The 17,503-nt window shown below is 49.9% G+C and overlaps 2 protein-coding genes across 2 annotated transcripts; one reads left to right on the plus strand and one right to left on the minus strand.

Annotated features, from left to right (window-relative positions):
- Positions 1-4,811: 4,811 nt before the first annotated feature.
- On the plus strand, positions 4,812-9,902 carry LOC123187723 (calcium-binding protein 39). The gene is made up of 11 exons (XM_044599648.1): positions 4,812-5,059; positions 5,995-6,159; positions 6,232-6,350; positions 7,380-7,454; positions 7,943-8,036; positions 8,138-8,197; positions 8,326-8,391; positions 8,475-8,573; positions 9,106-9,150; positions 9,288-9,390; positions 9,577-9,902. Exons 1-11 carry the CDS (start codon positions 4,952-4,954, stop codon positions 9,651-9,653), a joined length of 1,011 nt encoding a protein of 336 aa, XP_044455583.1. The 5' UTR covers positions 4,812-4,951; the 3' UTR covers positions 9,654-9,902.
- Positions 9,903-10,089: 187 nt separating this feature from the next.
- Positions 10,090-13,033, minus strand: LOC123187724 (cytochrome P450 734A5). Its single transcript, XM_044599649.1, has 3 exons — positions 12,820-13,033; positions 10,768-11,618; positions 10,090-10,676 (listed from the first exon to the last, which is right to left on the minus strand). Exons 1-3 carry the CDS (start codon positions 12,914-12,916, stop codon positions 10,257-10,259), a joined length of 1,368 nt encoding a protein of 455 aa, XP_044455584.1. The 5' UTR covers positions 12,917-13,033; the 3' UTR covers positions 10,090-10,256.
- Positions 13,034-17,503: the final 4,470 nt, after the last annotated feature.

The raw sequence follows: 17,503 nt of genomic DNA on the forward strand, positions 1-17,503 counted from the left end.
GGTTAAAAAATATTAAATGCACTTACTTCAACCCTTTAGGCGCAATCAACCACCTCTAGTCGGGGGTCGCCGGCACGGGCGGGAGCTTTGTACAGCCACGCTTGTAGACCTTCTTGCCCTTCTCAACCAGCTAGTCGTCGTTGTAGCTATCATTAGAAAAGTTGTCCTCGCTACCATCACTATGGCCACTAGCCTCCGGAGTCTCGTGGGAAGAAGCCTTCGGGATCGGAGTCTTCTGGGACGAAGACCCCATGACCGGAGTCTTCTGGGACGAAGACTCTGGGACCGGACTCACGTGGGGCGAAGGATCGGCGACCCGAGTCAGGTGGGGCGAAGGATCAGCGACCCGAGTCTGCTAGGGCGAAGGATCAGCGACCCGAGTCTGCTGGGGCGAAGGATCGGCGATCGGAGGCTCATGGACCGGAGTCCGAGACGGGTCCACGTCAGACGGAGCAGTCCTGTGCTCGGGTGAATCAGCTAAGGGTGGCGGCGAGGAAGGCGTAGCAGCCTTCCTACCTCTCCCGCTGCCACGTCCACCTCTACCAGCCCTCTTTGTCCTCCCCCGACCTCTCCCAACCGAAGAAGAAGCGTCTGCCGTAGTTGTCTACATACTGTCTAGCAGCGCTCTCCAGAGGGGCTGGGCTGGAATAATGGAACCATCCCTCCTAGTAGCGCTCGCAGGAGGATCGTGGCGCTCTGGACCCTTGCCCACCATCATGTCAACACCTGCAATGAAAAAAAGTAAACGAAATTAGTACAGCATAAAAAATTTGGATACCTGACATGAACATAATAATACCTATATAATTTAAGTGTATCATAATCATGAACATAATAAAAATACACCCGATCAACACAAATATATATGGGGTCGAGGTGTGGTGTCAGGGTGTCGGGGTGTCAGGGTCGGGGTGTCGTGCCGGGGTGTCGTGTCGGGGTCGGGGTGTGGGTCGGGGGTAAGGGTGGGTGTGGTGTCGGTGGTTGGGGTGTCAGGTGCCGGGGTGTCGGTGGTCGGGGTCGGGGTCGGGGTGTGGTGTCAGGGTGTCGAGGTCGGGGTGTCGTGCCGGGGTGTCGTGTCGGGGTCGGGGTGTCAGGGTGTCGGGGTCGGGGTGTCAGGGTGTCGGGGTCGGGGTCGGGGTGTGGGTCGGGGTGTGGTGTCAGGGTGTCGGTTGGTCGGGGTCGGGGTCGGGGTGTGGTGTCAGGATGTCGGGAGTCGGGGGTCGGGGTCGGGGTGTCGGGTGTCGGGGTCTGGTTGGGGTCTCTTTTTTCCTTTTCTTCTTCTTCTTCTCCTCATATCCTCTTTCTTCTTCTTCTTCTTCTTCTTCTTCTTCTTCTTCTTCTTCTTCTTCTTCTTCTTCTTCTTCTTCTTCTCCTCCTCCTCTCCTCTTTCTTCTTAGTCTTCTTCTTTCTCCTCCTCCTCCTCCTCCTCCTCCTCCTCTTCTTCTTCTTCTTCTTCTTCTTCTGTTCTTCTTTCTTCTTCTCCCTCCTCCTGTTCCTCCCTCCTCCTTCTACTTCTTCTTCTAAACTAAAAGTAATCTAAAATAAAATAAACTAAAACTAAAACTAATCTAAAATAAACTAAAATAAAATAAAACTAAAACTAATCTAAAATAAACTAAAACTAAAACTAATCTAAAATAAACTAAACTAAAACTAAACTAAAACTAAACTAAAATTAAAACTAAACTAAAACTATAACTAAAACAGAAACTAAACTAAAAGAAACAAAAAAGAAACTAATTGAACAAAAAAAGGGGGAGGAGCTCACCTGGTGGAGGGGGAGGCCGGACGGCTGCGGTGGCCACTGGAGGAGGCGGCGACCCGGTGGAGGGGGAGGCCTGACGGCCGCGGCGGGACGGGGATGGCGACGGGGACAACGACGGGGCAGGGACTGCTGCGGCGCGGCTGGCCGACGTGGAAGAGGCGGCAGGGCCGCAGTGGAGGTCGGGGAGGGGTGCGGGGCAGCCGGCTACGTCGGACACGGTCGGCGGCGGAGGCGCGGGCCGGTGTGGGTGGGGGTGGCAATGGAGCGGAGGGGGCGCGGGAGGGGGCGACATGGAAGGGGTGGCGGGGGTGCCGTGGAGGTCGGGGGGGCGCAGGGGAGGGGTGGGCGGCGGCCGGCTATGGCAGACGGGGTCGGCGGCGGCGGCGCAGGTGTGGGTGGGGAGGGAATGAGAGAGTGGAGAGAAGAGACAGAGGACGAGGGCGGGACGGCCGTTAACGTACCCGCCTCTTTGTCGTCAGCCAACGGTCGGCAAAGAGGTGAGGCCAGTGGGCTTGAGTTGGTCAAACAATAACTAGACCCACCCACCTTTTTGCCGTTAGCCAGCGGACGGCAAAGACCTTGTTTGCCATCAGCCACATCTTTATCGTCCGTTTTCCTGTGGCTGACGGCAAAGACCTTCTTTGCCGTCAGCAAGCGGGAGACAAAGAGTTGGCTGATGGCAAAGAAGCTAATTCCAGTAGTGAATGACGTGATGGACAAGACCCATCCATTAGCTTAGCACTATGATCGTTTAGTTTATTGCTATTGCTTTCTTCATGACTTATACATGTTCCTATGATTATGAGATTATGCAACTCCCTAATACCGGAGGAACACTTAGTGTGCTATCAAACGTCACAACGTAACTGGGTGATTATAAAGATGCTCTACAGGTGTCTCCGATGGTGTTTGTTGGGTTGGCATAGGTCAATATTAGGATTTGTCACTCTGTGTTTCGGAGAGGTATCTCTGGGCCCTCTCGGTAATGCACATCACTACAAGCCTTGCAAGCAATGTGACTAATGAGTTAGTCATGGGATGATGCATTACGGAATGAGTAAAGAGACTTGCCAGTAACGAGATTGAACTAGGTATGGTGATACCGACGATCGTATCTCGCGCAAGTAACATACCGATGACAAAGGGAACAACATATTTTGTTATGTCGTTTGACCAATAAAGATCTTCGTAGAATATGTAGGAGCCAATATGAGCATCCAGGTTCCGCTATTGGTTATTGACCGGAGATGTGTCTCGGTCATGTCTACATAGTTCTCGAACCCGTAGGGTCTGCACGCTTAATGTTCGATGACGATCGGTATTATGAGTTTATGTGTTTTGATGTACCGAAGGTTTTTCGGAGTCCCGGATGAGATCACGGACATGACGAGGAGTCTCGAAATGGTCGAGAAATAAAGATTGATATATTGCAAGGTTATATTCGGACACCTGAAAGATTCCGGGAGACACCGGATAAATACCAGAGTACCGGGGAGTTACCGGAACCCCCCAGGGGGTCAATGGGCCTTCATGGGCCTTAGTGGAAATAGAGGGCAGCAAGGGAGCTGTGGGGCGCGCCCCCTAGGCCCAAACCGAATTGGTTTAGGGCTTGGGGGCCGGCCCCCTCTTTCCTTCTCCCCTCCTCCTCTTTCCTTCTCCTCCTAGTTGGACTAGGAAAGGGGGAACCTACTCCTAGTAGGAGTAGGATTCCCCCCTTGGGGCGCACCCTATGAGGCCGCCGGCCCCCTCCCCTTGCTCCTTTATATAGGGGGGAGGGGGGCACCCCTAGAGCACACAAGTTGACAGTTGTCTTATCCGTGTGTGGTGCCCCCCTCCACAGATTTCCACCTCGGTCATATATCGTTGCAGTGCTTAGGCGAAGTCCTGCGCCGGTAGCTTCGTCATCACTGTCAGCACACCGTCGTGCTAACGAAACTCTCCCTCGGCCTCAGCTGGATCAAGAGTACGAGGGACGTCACCGAGCTGAATGTGTGCAGATCGCGGAGGTGTCGTGCGTTCGGTACTTGGATCAGTTGGATCGTGAAGATGTTCGACTACATCAATCGCGTTGTCATAACGCTTCCGCTTTCGGTCTACGAGGGTACGTGGACAACACTCTCCCGCTCGTTGCTATGCATCATCTAGATGGATCTTGCGTGTGCGTAGATTTTTTTTTTTGAAATTACTGCGTTCCCCGGCAGCACTGCCGGCGATGGAGACGACGACCTGTGGTGCTGTATCCAGCGAATTGTTTGCTGGAACCAGCCGGCGAAAAAGTTGCATCCACGCCGACTGGTGTTGGAATCGGACGACCAGGCAAGTCATTTTGCTGGCACCGACTTTTTGATCTGCTACAACCGGCAAAGTTTTTTACTTCTTCGATGGCGTGTTTCGTTGCAACAGTCGCCGGCGGCGACGCTAATTTTTTCTGCTGGAACCATTGTTGTTTTTTGCTGGAACTGTGTTTGTTTTTTGCTACTGCCGGGGACGGTGCCTTTTTTGTTGCTGAGAGATTTTTCTTTCTTTTTGCTAGAACATGGTGGTGGGAGTCAACGACGCGGCTAGCCAAAGGTGGACTACGCCGGAAAATGCTACAACCACGGCACACGCTGGAATCGGGCCATGGAGAGATGGAATCGCAATAGAAGATGGAGCTCACCCGCAGGCGTGTTGCAATCCCCGTCAGCCGCGCGGCGAGAGGCGATGTTGCCGAGGGAGGAGGGGGGAAGAGAGAGTGTACACGCGGGGGATGTGGGAGTGGGGACGGGATGCTTCGATCTGACGGTTTCTACACATCGCATCTAACGGCCTGGGTTAGACCGGTCCAAAGTTTGGGCCGGCTGACCGGCGCAGAGTACTGCCCTTCATATTATTATGGATCTTCTCGGTATTATCCATATGGTTTTCATGAAATTATTCTCTATGATGATTGGTTATTCTCAAAGATACGAAATCGGAGGTTGTCTAAAAAAACTAATAACTGATCCCCGAAAATCCACTCCAAAAAAAAAAACTGACCCCGGAAAATCTCCAGACTGTGCGCCATCGGCCTGTGAAAACGGAAAGAAAGAAAGCTGAAGCTCGCTGCGCACTGCTGGGTCGTCGTCCTCAACTCCCCGTCTCGTCTCCGCTTTGCTCCCAACCGCTCCCCACGCCGCCGGTTCAGTCCCCTCAGCCGGCGGCGAGATGTCCTTCTTCTTCCGCGCGGCGTCGCGGCCGCGTTCGTCGCAGCAGGACCTCGTGCGCTCCATCAAGGACTCCCTCCTCGCGCTCGACACCAAGACCGGCGCCAAGGTGCTGCTCCCCTCTCTCGCGTCTTTACCCTCTCTGACCATTTCCGCGCACTCCCCGGCCGATCTGCGCGTCCCGGCTCGGGGCTAGCGTCTGCTCATCCCGATCGGTGAGGGGAGTTGGGATTGCCTTCTGCACCGACGAGTGTTCTCTCTAGATCTTAATGCCAGTGCTTCAGTCCTTTGTAGTCGACGAATGTTTACTGGCAGTGAAAGTTGTGCCTTCACATGGTTGGAGCTTCGCAGCGTAATCCGTCGTGCAAGCAAGTGACTTGGTAGCAACCGTAATTGCCAGTGATCTGTCATCTGTGTGGCTCTGCCATCTTCTGGATGCAAGGATTAGTGTGTCGGCCAAAGCTTCAGAAGTCACTGACTTCTGGACAGTAATGGCATCTGGAGTGAATGTGTTTAGCAGTTGAGTGCTCCTTTTGCCCCAATGCTGGTGCTCACAAAGGCATCCATGTCAGGGTGAATCTAATTCAAGAACTAGCTTATCCTCGAGTCTGGTTCCGCCTGATAAGGGAATAGCTCACTGCATCGCTTCTTTTTTCCTTCCAGCAAAAGGATGTTTTCTTTTATATATCCGTTAAACGCGTTACTCCATGCATCTAAAAAAGGGTTAGGCTGGAATTGGCTTTGTTTACAAATTAGCATCTGGTTTGTAACTGTAAGAATTACATAAGTCGCACTACTTGTATCTCCAAGCATGCATTTCCTGTTAATGCTTTATAACAGTGTCTGTATACAGGTGGGCTGCAAATGTGAGGCACATTTGGAGCCTGCACATAATCATGGGAATGTCTTTTTTGTTGCTATTTATTGTTTTTGTTGTTTCGTGACTGTCGTATGTCTATTTGTACAATTATTTAACACACACTAGACCATGGATACAAACCACTGGTTCCTCATATACTATGCCTTGTCGCCTTCCTTTATCAGGCCCTCGAAGATGTTGAGAAAAACATATTCACCTTGAGACAAACACTTTCTGGTGATGGAGAAGTTGAACCAAACCAGGATCATGTCTTACAGATAGCCCTTGAAATTTGCAAGGAGGGTGTCCTTTCTCTTTTTGTTCAGAACCTGCCTTCGCTGGGTTGGGAGGTATTGTATTCATCAATTGAATGTGATGCCATTTTTGGCTAAGCGTATTAGACTTACACTTTCACATTACAGGGAAGAAAGGATCTTGCCCACTGCTGGTGCATTTTGTTGAGGCAGAAGGTTGATGAAAGTCACTGCTGCGTGCAGTATATCGAAAATCATGTTGATCTTCTAGATTTCCTTGTTGTATGGTAAGGCCTATTGTCGAGTTATTGACACACTTTGTACATGTTGATTAGTTTATTAGTAGTGATCCGATCGTGCTACCATGTGGAAGCTATCTATCTGCTGCCTATAAGTAGGGATGAAAACGGAGCAGAAACAGATGTAACTGAGTGCTGCCACATTTTTTCTCTGAAGCTAAAATGAATACATAAACCCCGGAAACAAATACCAAACCGATACTACCGGAAATAAGCGGATGTCCACTGAAACTAAGCGACCTCTTGAACCATAGAGAAAAACACAAGTAAACAAACAAACCTGTTGAACCATAGACTACAATGTCTTTCGACAATCTCGTAAGCCCATGGCCTAACTCCTAAACCAGCTGCACCAACGTAGAGGTGCCTGTGCACTGCAGCGAGGATGGGTGGGTGGCTTTGCGGTGGTGGTGTGTGGGCTGGCCGGCTGGGGATGGGTGCGTGGCACCGCAGCGGCGCTGCAGCGGCGGTGGCGTGCTCGCGTGCCCAATTAGGAATGGTGAAGCGTAGGAGATTAGGCTAGGTATTAGCATTCTGGTTGTTGGGCCACAACACGGGCTTCATCTCGTGCTGTACTAGGCCACGTAGCAGCCATGGCAAAGATGGAAAGTTCTGTATTTACGGAAACAGAATTGTTTCCATGACTATTCCGCTGGAAAATGCCATTCCGTTTCTGTTTCCTTGTAAAAAAAATCCGCCTTCGCTCCCGTTTCACAATATTTCATTTCTGTTTCCGTATTTCCTCTGTTTCCTTTTCCGCGGAAAATGTGGAAAGTTTCCGTTCCATCCCTTTCCTTCTGGTCCCATCATTATCTTCATGAATTTGTATGATTGCTATGTTTTGCCATGAACTTCTGCTAGTCACTAGCCATTGGTTACTTCGGTTGTTGAGTTGGAGCATTTTCAATATATTTCCCCACCTATACTTCCATTTTTTGGTATTTGTTTATGGTTCATGTATACAATATATGCAATTGTAATATTTTTGTGCTTGATTGATTAACTATGTTGTGCTAGCTACAAGAACTTGGAAGTCGCATTGAACTGTGGAAACATGTTGCGAGAATGCATAAAATATCCCTCACTTGCAAAGTAAGGCTTCAAAGTCTCCATTAAACTATATTTTCTATCTCTTAGTGGTTATTATGGGCTAATAACGACTTGCTTTAACATATGGTGTCCGACATGTGTGCCTTGAAGAAAATATGTATTGAATATATTTTGATTTTTTCTCCATAGAAACTCTGTAATCGTACATAGTGCCAGCTACAGTAAAATAATTCATTGATTTCGCATACAGTCGCAGTCACCCATGGGAAAGTTTTTTTTTCCTGCAGAAGTTAGTTCTTCTTCCCAAGTCGACTCCCCACTAAACTAATCCTGGTTTGACAAGCATTGTGATGCTGTTGAATTTGAAACAGTTTTTCCTTCAGTTTACCTTCTAACTGTATGTATGAGCAGTTGGCTTTGTTCGTGAGCTATGAGATGGTTGCCTGAAGCAACGTACAGAGAAATGATTTAACTAATTACATATAGTTGATTAATTTTACATGCATTTTGATTTTGTAGTGCTCTTTCAGATATATATTGGAGTCAAATAGCTTCGAGTTGTTTTTCCAGTATGTTGAATTGCCAAACTTTGATATTGCTTCTGATGCTCTGAATACGTTCAAGGTAAATCCAGTTTTGTTAATTTGGTATTTATGGTAGACTGTGATTGGGCTTTATGCTTGGTTCTTCACTGTTGCTATGTGTGATTGACATGATTTTTGCAGGATTTGCTCACTAGACATGAAGATGCAGTCTCTGAGTTTCTCATTTCCCATTATGAACAGGTAGATGAGAGAAAAGTATATTTTTTATGAAATTAGTGAATTCCACCACGTTCATGTTAACAATATAAATATGTTTTGAATCGACTGATCCACATTTCGTGTCATGTTGATTATGTAAATATGTGCAGTTCTTTGAACTCTACAAAAGGCTTTTAACTTCAGATAATTATGTGACAAGAAGACAATCAGTGAAGGTTAGCCTGTTTTTGGTTACTCCATTAACATTTATTGTTGCACGCTGAGAAAGGAAACATAAAAGTGTGTTACTGTATGTCAGTTTCTTTCAGAGTTTCTGTTGGAGGCCCCAAATGCTCAGATAATGAAGCGGTACATTTTGGAAGTTCGTTACTTGAACATTATGATGGGTCTACTAAAGGTATTAAATTGTCCTCATATATTTCCTGCTTCTACATTCAGTAATCGTCCATGCACTTACTATTGTTCTCACTTCCTATGTTCTGCTCGCCTTGCTTTTTACAATGGAGGCTGGTGGTACTAGTATGAGAAATGAGAAACACTGCTTTTGTATTACTGGCTTGCCAGCCACCATGATATTCAAAATTGTGGCTACTACTGATCCAGAGCTGAATGTTTTTCTGTTTGTAACCATGATAAATGGCATAATTATTTACAGCCTAGCTGATAGAAAGGTGATATAATATAACTGGCAATTATGTTTCCTGCAACAAATTATGTACTGTTTGAGTGTCAGGCTTGTTATCTTGAAGTGGCAATTGAAGCAATCATGTTGCTTTTCTAATATAGAAATATTTGAATAGACACAATCAATACGCTAGATAAAAGCTGGGAAGTGGTTATAGGTTTCCTTCGAGCTTCACAGCTAACCAGCATTTTTTTGGTTATCCCTATCCCTTCTTAATACCTCCACTATACTGAATCACTTGTAGGATTCAAGCAAAAATATCAGGATATGTTCCTTTCACATTTTTAAGGTATTCCTTTATCTCTTTCCAACCTTTGTACTTGTTTGATTTTGATAATTCTGCAAGTAGTTATGGTTGGTCAAATATGACTTTATGAGCACATCTATTTACCCTATCGGTGGTTCATTTTTGCTGCATGGAATTAGGTATTTGTTGCCAATCCAAACAAGCCTCGTGATATTATTCAAGTTTTGGTAGACAACCACAAAGAATTATTGAAGTTGCTCCATGCTCTTCCTGCAAGCAAAGGTAATTCTCTACTTCCAGCTTAACCCTACTGGATTATCAGATTTTGTGCTCTGACTAAACAATTGATGCGAGTGATAATGGAGCAACCAAACATAAAAGCTGTGACTTTAGTGTTCAGGGGGATTCTTTTTAGATTGTGAGAGATGTATGCAGAGTATGACACTTGTAGTGCATTCCTCTTACTAGGTGAAGATGAACAACTTGACGAGGAGCGAGACTTAATTGTCAAGGAAATCGAGAAGCTTGTGCGCTTGTCAGTATAGACCCTCAAGAAATTTAAATTACCCTTTGAAAAGAAAAAACAGTGGTCGAGAAAGGCAACCCATTTCTTCCGTGCTTATTTAAAAACCTCCTGTGTAATGTGATACCCTGTATAGAATTGTTTAGTGTTTTATCATATTTACAGAAACAGCTTGTCATTTCACAAGAACATGAAGCATTGCTGCATGCATATATGGTGTCAAACAAATGTGCCGAACCAGATTCGATATATATACCGTAATTTGTTGTCATCCTGAAGATGTGAGCGTGCGCCGCACCTGGTACGATTAATTTGGGGACAACATGAAGCCTATCATTTTGTATGTTTTGTTGTTTCATGTTTGTGAACACTTGCAGATTTACATCGCTGGTATGAGATTCAGGAAGAGTGAGCGAAAAATAAGTAAATGTGGCAAACTGACAATGAACAGCTACATATGCTTCTCTTCTTTGTAATCTGGCATTTGTTGCGTACGTATGGTACTATAACTTTATACATTTTCACTTGACAGAGGAGACGGTGGTAATGTACAGCAAGGAATTAATTGAATCCGACTAGCATTGACATTGGGGATGGATGGATGGCCGGCGTTGGTCCGGCGTGTTCACAGCGGCCGGAAGATGACCGGCGCGCCGTACTGCGGGTTGAGTATCATGAGCACCCTGGGCGCGTGCACGTACGCCGGCGACAGGCGGAAGGCGAACCGCTGCAGCACGACGGCCAGCGCCACCTTGGCCTCGATCAGCGCCAGGTTCTGGCCGATGCACACCCGCTCGCCGCCGCCGAACGGCATGAACGCCATCTGGTGCCGCGGCCGCCGGTCGTCGCCGAACCGCGCCGGGTTAAACTCCGTCGCGTCGGCGCCCCAGTGCTCCTCGTCGTGGTGCACCGCCAGGATCGGGATGAGGAGCTCCGTGCCCGCCGGCACCACGCACCCGCCCAGCTCCACGTCCCGGTTCGCCGTCCGGATCATCGCCACCGCCGGCGGGTACAGCCTCAGCGTCTCGTTCACGATCATCCCCACCTGCATGCATACATAGCACGTCGCCATTAGCTGCTGGGAACATGGAAGCTGCTCTCGTGCATGGGAGCGAGAGGTAGAGTACGGTGCGTACGGTTTTGAGCTTGGGGAGGTGGTCTTTGGTGGGGAGGTCGTCGCGGCCGACGACGGCGAGGACCTCCTGGCGGGCGCGGTCCTGCCACTCCGGGTGCATGGCGAGGGCGACGGTGGCCCAGGTGAGGAGGCTGACGAGCGTCTCCTTCCCGGCGAAGAAGAAGTTCTTGCTCTCCTCGATGATCTCCTCGGTCGTCATGGCCGGCGTCATGAAGCTCATCAGGTCCCTCATGCCGCCGCCGCCGTCCCGCCGCGGCTCGTCGCCGTGACCTTGACCATCCTTGGGCAGGTTGGCGATGAAGGCGGCCAGGCCCTTCCGGATCTCCCTGACCAGGTGCCACACGCGCAGGTTCCTCCTCAGCGGCAGGAAGCGGTACCCGGGGATGTAGACCTTGCTGTGCGCGTCGGCGGCGAGGCCGGCGAGCTCGTCCTGGAGCTCGAAGACCACCCTGCCGTCCTCGTAGTTCCGGCGCCCGAAGGTGGCGAACGTGATCACCTCCTGCGGCACGCGCTGGAACCACTCGGCCACGTCCACTTCCGCCTCGCCACCGGCGCCATTGCCGACGGCCTTGGCCGCGAGCTCGTCGAGCATCCGGCGCATGGTGGCGGCGATGAAGGGCACGAGCGGCTTGAGGTTCTCGGTGTGGAAGGCCGGGGAGAGGACGCGGCGGTGGCGCCCCCACTGGTCGCCCCGGAGGTTGCCGAGGCCGTAGCCCTCGAACTGGCAGATGAGCGGGTGCGCCTCGTACCGGTCGAAGTGCTCCGCCCGCGTTAGCAGCACCTCCCGTACCAGCTCCGGCGCGCTGATCGTCAGCCTCGCCTTGGTCCCGAACCAGATCAGATGCTTCGGGCCTGCCAAACAACACGCACAGATCAGCTGGCCGACACAAAATCGCCGTCTGAACTAGCTCGGGTCAATCTATCGTCGGAATTAAGTTCACACGATGCGCATTTCGCTTTTTCCTGACCGTTCGATCTGGATTTGGACGGTCGAGATTGAGGCAGGAGAGAATTTACAAATGTATACGTAATTTTTCATATTCATGTCGTGCTCGTGATCTGCTCACGGTCGATCAGCAATAAGATTCCACACCCGAGCTAACTAACTACACTAACTAATCACCACCACAGCCGTTGAAAACGAGAGGGAAATTATCGTCGGCAGCCGTGGCGCGCCGCAAGATTTAAACTAATGAGAGCAAACTGCCGGAATCAAACTTGGATCCTGAACCGATATATGCTGCATGCTCCGGCTGGCAATGTGCTGCTCATACGCAGCATCAACCGAACGACGACTTGAGCACAGATTAAGCAAGCTGCGCATGTGGGCGTGGATCTGCGATTCTCCTCGCCGCAAGGTCGGGTTGGTTCGCGGCTCGCTTAATCTAGTCGCATTATCGCGCGTCGACAGCCTGGTGGGACGATCGACGGATCATGGCCAACATCCCACCAGGTTTGACTTGCGATGGAGCTCATTGCATACGCCGTTTTTGCTAGTGATTTTTATCATTTAAGATTTACAAAAGCGAAAGAAGCAACCGGTATATATTTATGTCATTGTATGTATATATAATTATATATTGTATACGTACATACTGCTACGTCAAAAAAGGGTAAAATGGAGGGGGTCACCTAACCAAACGAGGGAGGCGCCACGGTTTTTAAAAATCCTCAGTTCTTGTTCCTACTTGCAAAAGCATGGAGGCATGTCCCCTCCTTTCCTCCGGCCGGCTTCACGCGTCACACTGTCTCGTCGTCTAACCTTTGTTTATTTCCTCATATGCGGAATTCTAATCGCAAATGCACGCGCTTTTCCCTTAAAGTCATCCCGGTAATGGAACTGCTGATAATAAAATTCCATCGATGCATGAACTGAGCCAGCTGCTAGCTAGAGGCGACGATGGAAGTTGGTCGAAAGCAAAATTGGAAGAAGAAGAAGAAGAAGAAGAAGAAGAAGAAGAAGAAGAGAGAGAGATTGTCACCGGCTAAGAAGAAGAGACAAGGGAGCAAAATCGAGCAAGTGTTGTTGATGGATCGATAAGCGTATGCGTACCGTAGAGTTTCCTCCAATGGTGGTAGAAGGCGAGGACGCGGGGGAGGATGTCGTGGGAGCCCGGCGGCGCCATGGGGCGGGACGACGCGTCCAGCATCAGCCTCACCAGCTCGATGGAGCTGCCCACGAAGAAGCTGTACCCGGGCCCGCGCACGCCCTGCTCCGCGAAGTGCCGCTCCAGGCGCCGGGGCCGCAGCCACAGCGCCTCCGCCGCCGCGTGCGCGCACAGGCACGCCGCGCCCACCAGCACGGCGGCGCCCCACCCCCACCCCCACCCCCACGACCACGACGACGCCCACATGGCTCCTAGCTAGCTGCTGCTAGCTGCTCCCTGACCAGCGAGCCCGCGCGCGTAGCGGATGTCTATCTACCTGCTGGCCTCGATCGGCGAGCGCCAGGACGACGACGACGACGGCGAATGTGCGGCGCCGGGCCCGAGGCTTATATACGCGGGGCTGCTAGCTGGTGGTGGGCGGCGGCGGGAGAAGAATTTCGGGCGATTGCACCATTGGCTGCCGGGTGCTGACCTGATTAACTTATTAAGGCGTGCTTTGTTTAGCTGCAAATCCAGGTGTGCGTGTGCGTATGGTGCGATGGAGGTTAAAGTTAATCGGGTGTGGATTAACGGCGGTCGATGCCCGCCTCATCGGCCACTCCGGTGGTTTTTGGTGGTGGTGTCACGCGAAATTGACGACGGAGGCCGTGAAAAAACTCCATCACGTCGCAAAGTTGACGGAGGCGGTGAAAAAACTCCATCACGTACGTCGCAAAGTTTGCGCACTCATCGCTACCAACTCCGGAAAAGGCACGAGCAATGAAAAGAAAAGAAAAACACAAAGCATGCACCACTCATCACAAATATATTCCGATCTAAAATAGGTCAAGGTCAAGGAGCAAGCGAAAACCGCATTAGTTTCCACACTCGTGGCCGCCGGCCGGTTCTGGAAACATGGTTAGGGCCGAGTGGAACAACATTCTACGATTGACACGGTCAAGGTCAACAGCTTGGACGGTTAATTTCGTGTGGTCATGATGCTGGTGGTGATAAGTCGTCAAAGGTGAGTAGCTCTTCCACCTCATCTTTTGTAGTAGTAGTAGTAAGCATCATGTAGGAATTGTAGGCTATATCGTCTACCCTCTAATCCATCTTAGCGATTGTATGACTGACAATGTCAATAACTTAGACGGTTAATTTCTTGAAGTGGTACTATCGACTCCGAAAAACAGGTAAGAAGAAAGCAAAACAAACAAACACACACACACACACACACACACAGTTTGTACGCTCGCCACGGTCGATTCTAGGTACACGGATAAAGAGTTTTGCTAAACTTACGGACACAAATTCACGGATGACAACCTATGGGCAGACCAGGCAACGGCTCATTGGAAATCAAAGAGGACCATAGTTGAAATCAGGGAGAAGGGGAGGGAAATTAGTCGGGACACATATTCCCGTGCGTTCCCTCCGCGGCTTGCTATCCGTAAGTGTAGGATTTTCGACGGATAAAAATGAAGGAAAAGACGCCCATCACCGCCGGTACCGAAAGCACGGAGAAGAATGAAGGGAAAAACATTCCGGTATAAAAGATGGTACTACCCTTTAACTAACAAGTAAACCCATGGCATGATTGCCTATGACAGTAAGTCAACAACACGGACGGACGGACGGCCGGTTAATTTCTTGAAGCAGCCGTGAGCCGTCAATGCCTCTAGTAATTCGTCAAAGGTGAGTAGTAGCTTTTGCACCGCATCTTTTGTGGGCAGTATCTGGTTTGTGTTCCCACGGTTCTTTTGGCGGTCGCGAGTGTGGACCTGGATCAGGATGGATGGATGGGAGGATGGGACACGGTCGAAACATGGCTAGGAACAAAGGAAAAGGGACGATTTGATTAACGTGAACAAAAGTATGCCAAAAACATGGAGCACACACATGAACTTTGGCGAAAAACAAATGTGGTACTAGAGCCTTTTTGCCTGCCCTGAATTATTTTCTTTGGCCAGGCGTTTTGGGGGGGCGTGGGGCGCAAGGGCAAGTTGACATGGGGATATGGGAGGGTGGCGCAGCGCAGGGCATATGGATTTGTTTGGGTCTCTCTCTCTCTCTCTCCCTTGTTGGCTTGCTGTCCGTGCCCCCCGCAGGCACCGCAAAAGGCACGGATACAGGTCGCGCCGGTCGGCATCCTGTCTCTCTCCATGTCGAGTGCCTCACGCTCGCCTCCTGTCGCCTGTCTGGACAAAAATACCAGTAGCACTACGCTTTTAGAATTAGATCGGTTGGGCTCCCTTGCGCTGCATTTGCATACTGTACTGTATGGATCGGTTGCTAGCCAGGTGTTGGTCTCCCTCCAATTGTTCCTCTTCTTTCACAATCTTGCATACAGCTACGTGATTTCCTTGTCTTGGGATCGTTAGTTCAGATGGGGGACACCTGGCTGCAGAGTGCAGACGTACGTAGAGCGGTTGCTTTCAGGGAGGGCTGCGTCTCTGTCTGCTACTACCATCAGAGATCAGATGACGAACGAATCGGGGTTTCCTATTGACGCCAGGTTCTCGTGCCGTTTTGTTTATCCGCCAAAGTGACGCGCCGCCCGATCTTCCATGGATCCGTCCAGCACTCCAGCTGCCACTCTACTGTGCCATAGCCGTCTGCCAATACTTTCTCGCGTCGAAACACGGCTCCATCAGTACCGTGTTTCCGCCGGGAGCGAGCGAGCGGGCGGGCGCGCATCGCTCTCACACACCTCACGACGGTCACGAGTCGTCGCTCTTCTGTGGAAAAATTCTACTAGCATGCGTACATACATACATGTAGTAAGAAAAGAGTGGCGTAGCAGACTGCGCGACTTCTTCTTTCATCCATTTTCTACTCCACGTAGATACAAAACGTCTGGCGTAGCAGACTGCGCGCCACCACGTAGACGCGGCACAGATGTCTCGGTGACGAGGGGTGCGTGCGTGCATCGTCTCTGCCAGCGGCGACGGGGTTTCAAGTCAAATAGCCAGAGGCAATTTTCTTTCGCAAATGCTACAAACCTCCCGGCGTTGGGGTTGTTAGGCATTGCCAAATCGAACATTTTTCATGGCAATTTATATTGGTGCGATGATAGCAAATTTAGTTTGCAAGCATGACAATTTTCAGGCACAAAAAAAATGAACTGGACGACGGACATAATTTGTCATGAAAAACATCTGATTTGTCATGCCTAAAAATCTGATGTTCATTGGATATTTGTGTCCATTTTCTTTTGTCTTTTCTTTTTTCAGGAGACAAGTGAGCATGAATCACTTTGAAGAAACGAGCTGGTGTTTTTCTTTATGAATCGCTTCTTCCTTTTTTGTAAAACACATGTTCAAATCACTTTGAAGGTACGAGTTGTTGGATTATAAATGGGTTTTGGGATCGTATAATCAATAATTCCTGGTTAATCTCCAAGTCCCATGAGGATGCATGGCATGATGGGGAAGTTTAGTATCACCTCACAAATTGAGAAGAGTTGAGACCCCTTTGTAAGAGCGAGAATTTTGTGGGAATTTTGGGAATGCAGAAATGTAGGTTGCTTCACAACCTGGGACAAAAAAGATTATTCCTTTAATAGCAAAAGAAATGTTCCCAAAAAATAAATATTGGAATTGGGCTAAGATGGAAATGACATGATCCTGGGATGGATTTGAGATTGACAAGCCACTAGGGAGAGTAAGAAGAGATATTCTTCCAAAGTTTAAAGGCCACATAACCACAGAAAAGAAATTTCAAATAAAAATTCAAAGAAATCCAAAAGAAAAAGAAAGGGCTAAAATTCATGATGTCACAGTATAGTCCCATCAACTTCGCCGTCTCTATTCATCTCCTTCACTGAAAACCCCCACTCGCCCGCGTATAGTCCCAAATCCAGTCTCTCGCCCCCTCTGTATGCATGTCGCCGGCGTCTATATCTCTAGTAGACCCCTTAAAAGTGGTCAAACCCTTATAATTTTTGCGTTTTAAGGTCTTGGTCGAAAAAAGTGTCCAAAACAGAAACCGTAAAAGTGGTCCAACCCGTATAATTTTTAAAGGGCACCAAAAATCCACACCCGAGACCCTTGTGTTTGAAGGTTGGAACCAAACGGAGGGGGGGGGGGGCGTATACCGGTCAAACCTCTTCGGAGCAAACACACCGCCGCGAAATTTGCCGGAATCCGCCCGAAACTCGCCAGAATTCGTCACCGCACACATGGAAAGGCCATTGGACGCCGGAATCAATCGCCAGCGGATCGAATTGGACAAGCCCGACCTCGCCGTGGCCTCCTGTGAGCTCAGCCTAGCCGCCGGAATCCTCCTGGCCCGGCCGACAACGGAGCAGGGCGCAGCCGGCAGGCGACAGGACGCGGCCGACATGATGACGGGGCACAGTGGCGGGGCTGGTCGCGGCCCGCGTGACGACGGGGCGCAGCCGGCGAGGATGACGTGCGGCCCGCGTGACGACGGGGCATGGCCGGCGGGGACAAGGCACCGCTGGCAGCTGACGGGGCACGACAAACGGGCGACGGGCAACGGCCGACGGGGCTAGGCGCGACCGGCGTGGCCGGACGGGGGAAGGGGCGGCACCGGCTGGGCTGGAAGGAGGAGCTCTTATCCCGGTTTTATAGTTTGTTTTTACAATATCTGTTCGGCCGTAACTAAAATGGACCCTTAAAATGTCTT

Source organism: Triticum aestivum, chromosome 2A, assembly GCF_018294505.1.
Source record: "Triticum aestivum cultivar Chinese Spring chromosome 2A, IWGSC CS RefSeq v2.1, whole genome shotgun sequence".
Classification (NCBI taxonomy): Eukaryota; Viridiplantae; Streptophyta; class Magnoliopsida; order Poales; family Poaceae; genus Triticum; species Triticum aestivum.